The sequence below is a fragment of the Pinus tabuliformis genome, chromosome X, assembly GCF_031772625.1.
Source record: "Pinus tabuliformis cultivar Carrire ecotype Pingquan chromosome X, CPIR1, whole genome shotgun sequence".
NCBI classification, from domain to species: domain Eukaryota; kingdom Viridiplantae; phylum Streptophyta; class Pinopsida; order Pinales; family Pinaceae; genus Pinus; species Pinus tabuliformis.
This window is the reverse complement of record NC_142308.1, coordinates 479,879,170-479,882,915: the sequence shown is the minus strand read 5'-3', so window position 1 is coordinate 479,882,915 and position 3,746 is coordinate 479,879,170. Positions and strand designations below refer to the sequence as shown.

The 3,746-nt window shown below is 40.5% G+C and overlaps 1 protein-coding gene across 1 annotated transcript; it reads right to left on the bottom strand.

Annotated features, from left to right (window-relative positions):
- Window positions 1-237: 237 nt before the first annotated feature.
- Window positions 238-2,818, bottom strand: LOC149140769 (uncharacterized). Its single transcript, XM_089451063.1, has 2 exons — window positions 1,368-2,818; window positions 238-1,216 (listed from the first exon to the last, which is right to left on the bottom strand). Exons 1-2 carry the CDS (start codon window positions 2,816-2,818, stop codon window positions 238-240), a joined length of 2,430 nt encoding a protein of 809 aa, XP_089307189.1.
- Window positions 2,819-3,746: the final 928 nt, after the last annotated feature.

The window sequence follows — 3,746 nt, the reverse complement described above, 5'->3', positions numbered from 1 at the left end:
TCCAGCAGCATTAGTGAGCTTGAGGATTTTGTTGGCTCCCCTGTAATCCATTGTCGATCTATGGAAAAATTTTGTGTTTCGCTCTCCCTCCTTCAACCATTGGATGCGGGATTTTTGCTTCCAAAGGATTTCTTCCTGTTGGCATCTGATATGCCATTTCTGCATTAGGGTCCTTTCCTGTTCAAGGGAGTTTTCCTTATTGATCCCCGAGGCCCACTCTTTGTGAATTTGGCCTAGTCAGTCTTCTATATTGTGTTTATCTTGGAATATGTTACCGAATTCGGTTGAATTCCATTCTTTGATTTTGAGTTTGATGAACTTCAGTTTGGATTGAAGTTTAAACATTTTGGTCCCTCTGATGTTTCTGGGCTCTTCCCACCATTTTTTTACCAGTTCCTGAAAATTTGGGTGAGTTAGCCAGAATTTCTCAAACCTAAAGGGTCTGTTTTTAGGGGTCTCAAGAAAAGCAGCTTCCAGGACAATGGGCCAGTGGTCCGATCCCCCACTGGGGAGGATATCGGAGACTACTGTTGTTCCTTCCAGTAAGATGTTTTCTGAGATCAAGAAACGGTCAAGGCGAGAAGCTATCCTGTTTTCTCCTCCTCTGCGGTTATTCCAAGTGTAGAGCCCATTTTTAGGGGGGATATCAACAAGATTTGCAGAATCCATGAAGTCTACGAAGAGCTCTGAGTCTTTATTGAGACGTCTGAGACCTCCTTTTTTTTCCAGAAGGGTGGTGATCATGTTGAAATCCCCTCCCATTATTATCTTGGAGTGCTGATGCCTTTGCATTAATTTTGTTAACATGCTCATGAAAAAGATTTTATCCTCTAGTCGCTGAGGCCCATAAACATTAATACAGAGGTAGGTTTCAGAATTACCTGTTAGTTGAAATTCTGTGGTGATATATGATCTGGTAGCTTCCATAGAGATGATTTCGATGGCTTTGGAATCCAAAGGGTGGCAATACCTCCTTCCCATCCTTGGCTTGCAACGTCTATGTATTTGATAGAGTTTCCTAGCTTCCTGGTGATGATCTCCAACTGAGCAGTGGCACATTTTGTTTCTTGAATGAGCATTATGTCCGGCTTTTCCTGTTGTAACTTCCTCTTGAGAAGTCGTTGCTTGCTGAGGCTGTTTAGCCCTCTTGTATTCCAGGAGATGATTTTCATTAGTAACCAGGAGGTTATTGGGAGGACAAGAAGGCATGCAAATCCTTCATTTTACCTGAATTGATCAAAAAAATACCTAAATCGTGGAGAACCTCTCCATTTGTCCTCCTGCCTCTTCTTTTATTCTGCTTTCGTCCCAGAGAGTGAAGAAACATGCTTTTAGGATGGTTACCTGTGCCTTTCATGATTCCTAACCTTTTCTTTTGTTTGTCTAGCGCTGCTTGTTGTTTTGCGATGAAGAGATCTCGGATCTTCCTTATTTCTTCCTCTGGGATATTTTCCAGCCCCTGAGCTCTCCATTGCTTTTCCATATCTGGTAGGTTGACCCCTTCTTTTTCTAAGACTTCGTTGAGTTCCAGGTCTTCACTCCCCCCGTCGCTTGTGAGCATGTCTATGTCCTCGTCTCTTTCGTCTGCTGCTTCCTGCGTTTGAAATTCTGTGTCATTAGTGTAATCTTCTGCATCCGTAGCTCTATGTTCTGTCTTATTCTTTTGGGGGTCTTCTGGCAGCGCTGTCTCATTGTGGTTTCCTTCCGAGTCAGCTTCTGAGTCCAGAATGTTGAACGGATTAAGGGTTCTGCTGGGATCTATTGTTGCTTTGCTTGTTTTTTTCCTGTAGGCCCTTTGTCGTGGTTTTGGTTTTTTGAAAACCTCCTGGTCCTTTGCTGGCTGCTCAAGTTTGGCCTCTTCTATTGGTTTGTTTAATGGGCATTCCCTGATAAGGTGGCCGTGTTCATGGCATTTCCTACATCGGAAGGGGATCTGTTCGTAGTCGATGGCTTGGAAGTAATCTTCATCTCTGAACTCTAACCACAGTCCGTCATGCAAGGCGCCTGAAACATCCATTTCGACGCAGATCCTGGCACAGGAAGTGTATTTCCTTTGCATTGTTGCCTCTGAGGCTTTAATGAAGGTGCCAAGACAGTCTCCTATGCTCTTAAGGGTTGCTAGACCCCAGTAGTCGATAGGGAGAGAGAAGAGGCGGATCCAAACGGGGACACGAGTGAAGGTTTCTTTTTCAGGTGTGAAGTTCGCTTTCCATGGCCTCATGTAGAGGCCAGCTGAGGAGAGGAAGTAAGGCCCTCCATCAAAGATCCTATCCTTATCTTCTAGATTAGAAAAAACAACAGTGAAAAAACCTTTAGCTCCAAGATGGAGTTTGACATCACCTTTTGGTCTCCAGTGTTGCTTGATCCATTGGCAGAGGGCTCGTTCTGTTGGCCACAGTCCCATAAACTTGCAAATGATGGCATGCTCCATCATGTGGTCTCTGTAGACCTGGATATGTGGATCTGAGAAGACCACTCTAAGGGCTTCCTTCTTTTTAGGTTTACAGACTCCTTGCAGGTTATTTTTGGGGCTGAGGTTAGAGGTTTCCGTTGTATCCTCTTTTCCTACAGAGCGTTTTCCTTCTCTGTGGTCTTTTTCTTCGTCTGTCAATTCGATTACTGGAACCGAGCTGCTCTTGCCTTTGTCCGATGTATTCACGTGCTTCTCCTTTCTGTTGCTGTCCTTTCCTGGCATCTCTGATCCAAGATTTGGATCTTTTTGCCCCTGGACTGTCATTTCGTTACTTGTCTCAGAACTGTCTTTTCGGGCTTCATACCCTGGGATATTGAAGCCTTCATGGGCTTTGTTTTTCTGCATGACTGCTTTCCTGTATGATGGGGTCCTAGTGGACCCCCCTTCTGTCATTTGTCGGGCCAGAACCCGGCCTCTGTGGATAAGAACCCCTAATCGATGTTGGTGTGCTGCCAGAGCTGGTAGAAGGGCCGAATAGTGCAGAGGTGAAACCCTAGGAGCAGGGTTTACGCATGGCCGAGTTCCCTGTATATTTCACTTTTTTATCATTCACGTGGTTTGTAGGAATTCAACCAGACTGCTTCCTTGCTTGCATGAGTGGCTGCCATAACAATATTTCATGTTTATATTGTAGTCCAACCAATATTAAGTTGGAAACTCATATTGTAGTACTTGACATTTCATATAATATAATTGATATGGTTGAAATTATTTATAGTGGTACTTGATATTATTTAATATTGTAATTAACGTATGTAACTTTCTTTTTTCATATTAGATGAATATGTACATTGTATGACTTTTTTTTAATTTAGTCACAAAAATATACTAATTAATTTATGTTAATTAATAATGAACACATAAAATCAATTCAAAAATACTAAATTAGTTGTTTATATTGAATAATGGTGAACACATATAAAATTAATGTACAACTAAATTAGTCGTTTATAATAATTATTAATGAAAGTAAATAAAATGAATATAAAATACTAAATGAGTCGTTTATATATTGAATATCAAACTACAAAAAAATATATAAATGAATATTCTAAATGCTAAATATATGATTAAAAATGACGACTAAATTTTGCATATATACGACTACTAATAGTTAATTTATAGTATCTTATAACATCACCAAAATTTAGTCATATTTCTTTGGTCATTAATTGGTTTCAAACGATGACTAAAAGATGAATATATATGACTATTAGTAGCTAATTTATAGTATCTTATAACATGACCAACATTTTGGTCATACTTCTTTGTT

Coding starts and splice junctions, on each gene's coding strand:
- LOC149140769 (XM_089451063.1), bottom strand. CDS start 2,818: ATGCAGAAAAACAAAGCCCATGAAGGCTTCAATATCCCAGGGTATGAA. Junction 1,217..1,367: donor CTAGACAAACAAAAGAAAAG/GTTAGGAATCAT, acceptor GGTAAAATGAAG/GATTTGCATGCCTTCTTGTC.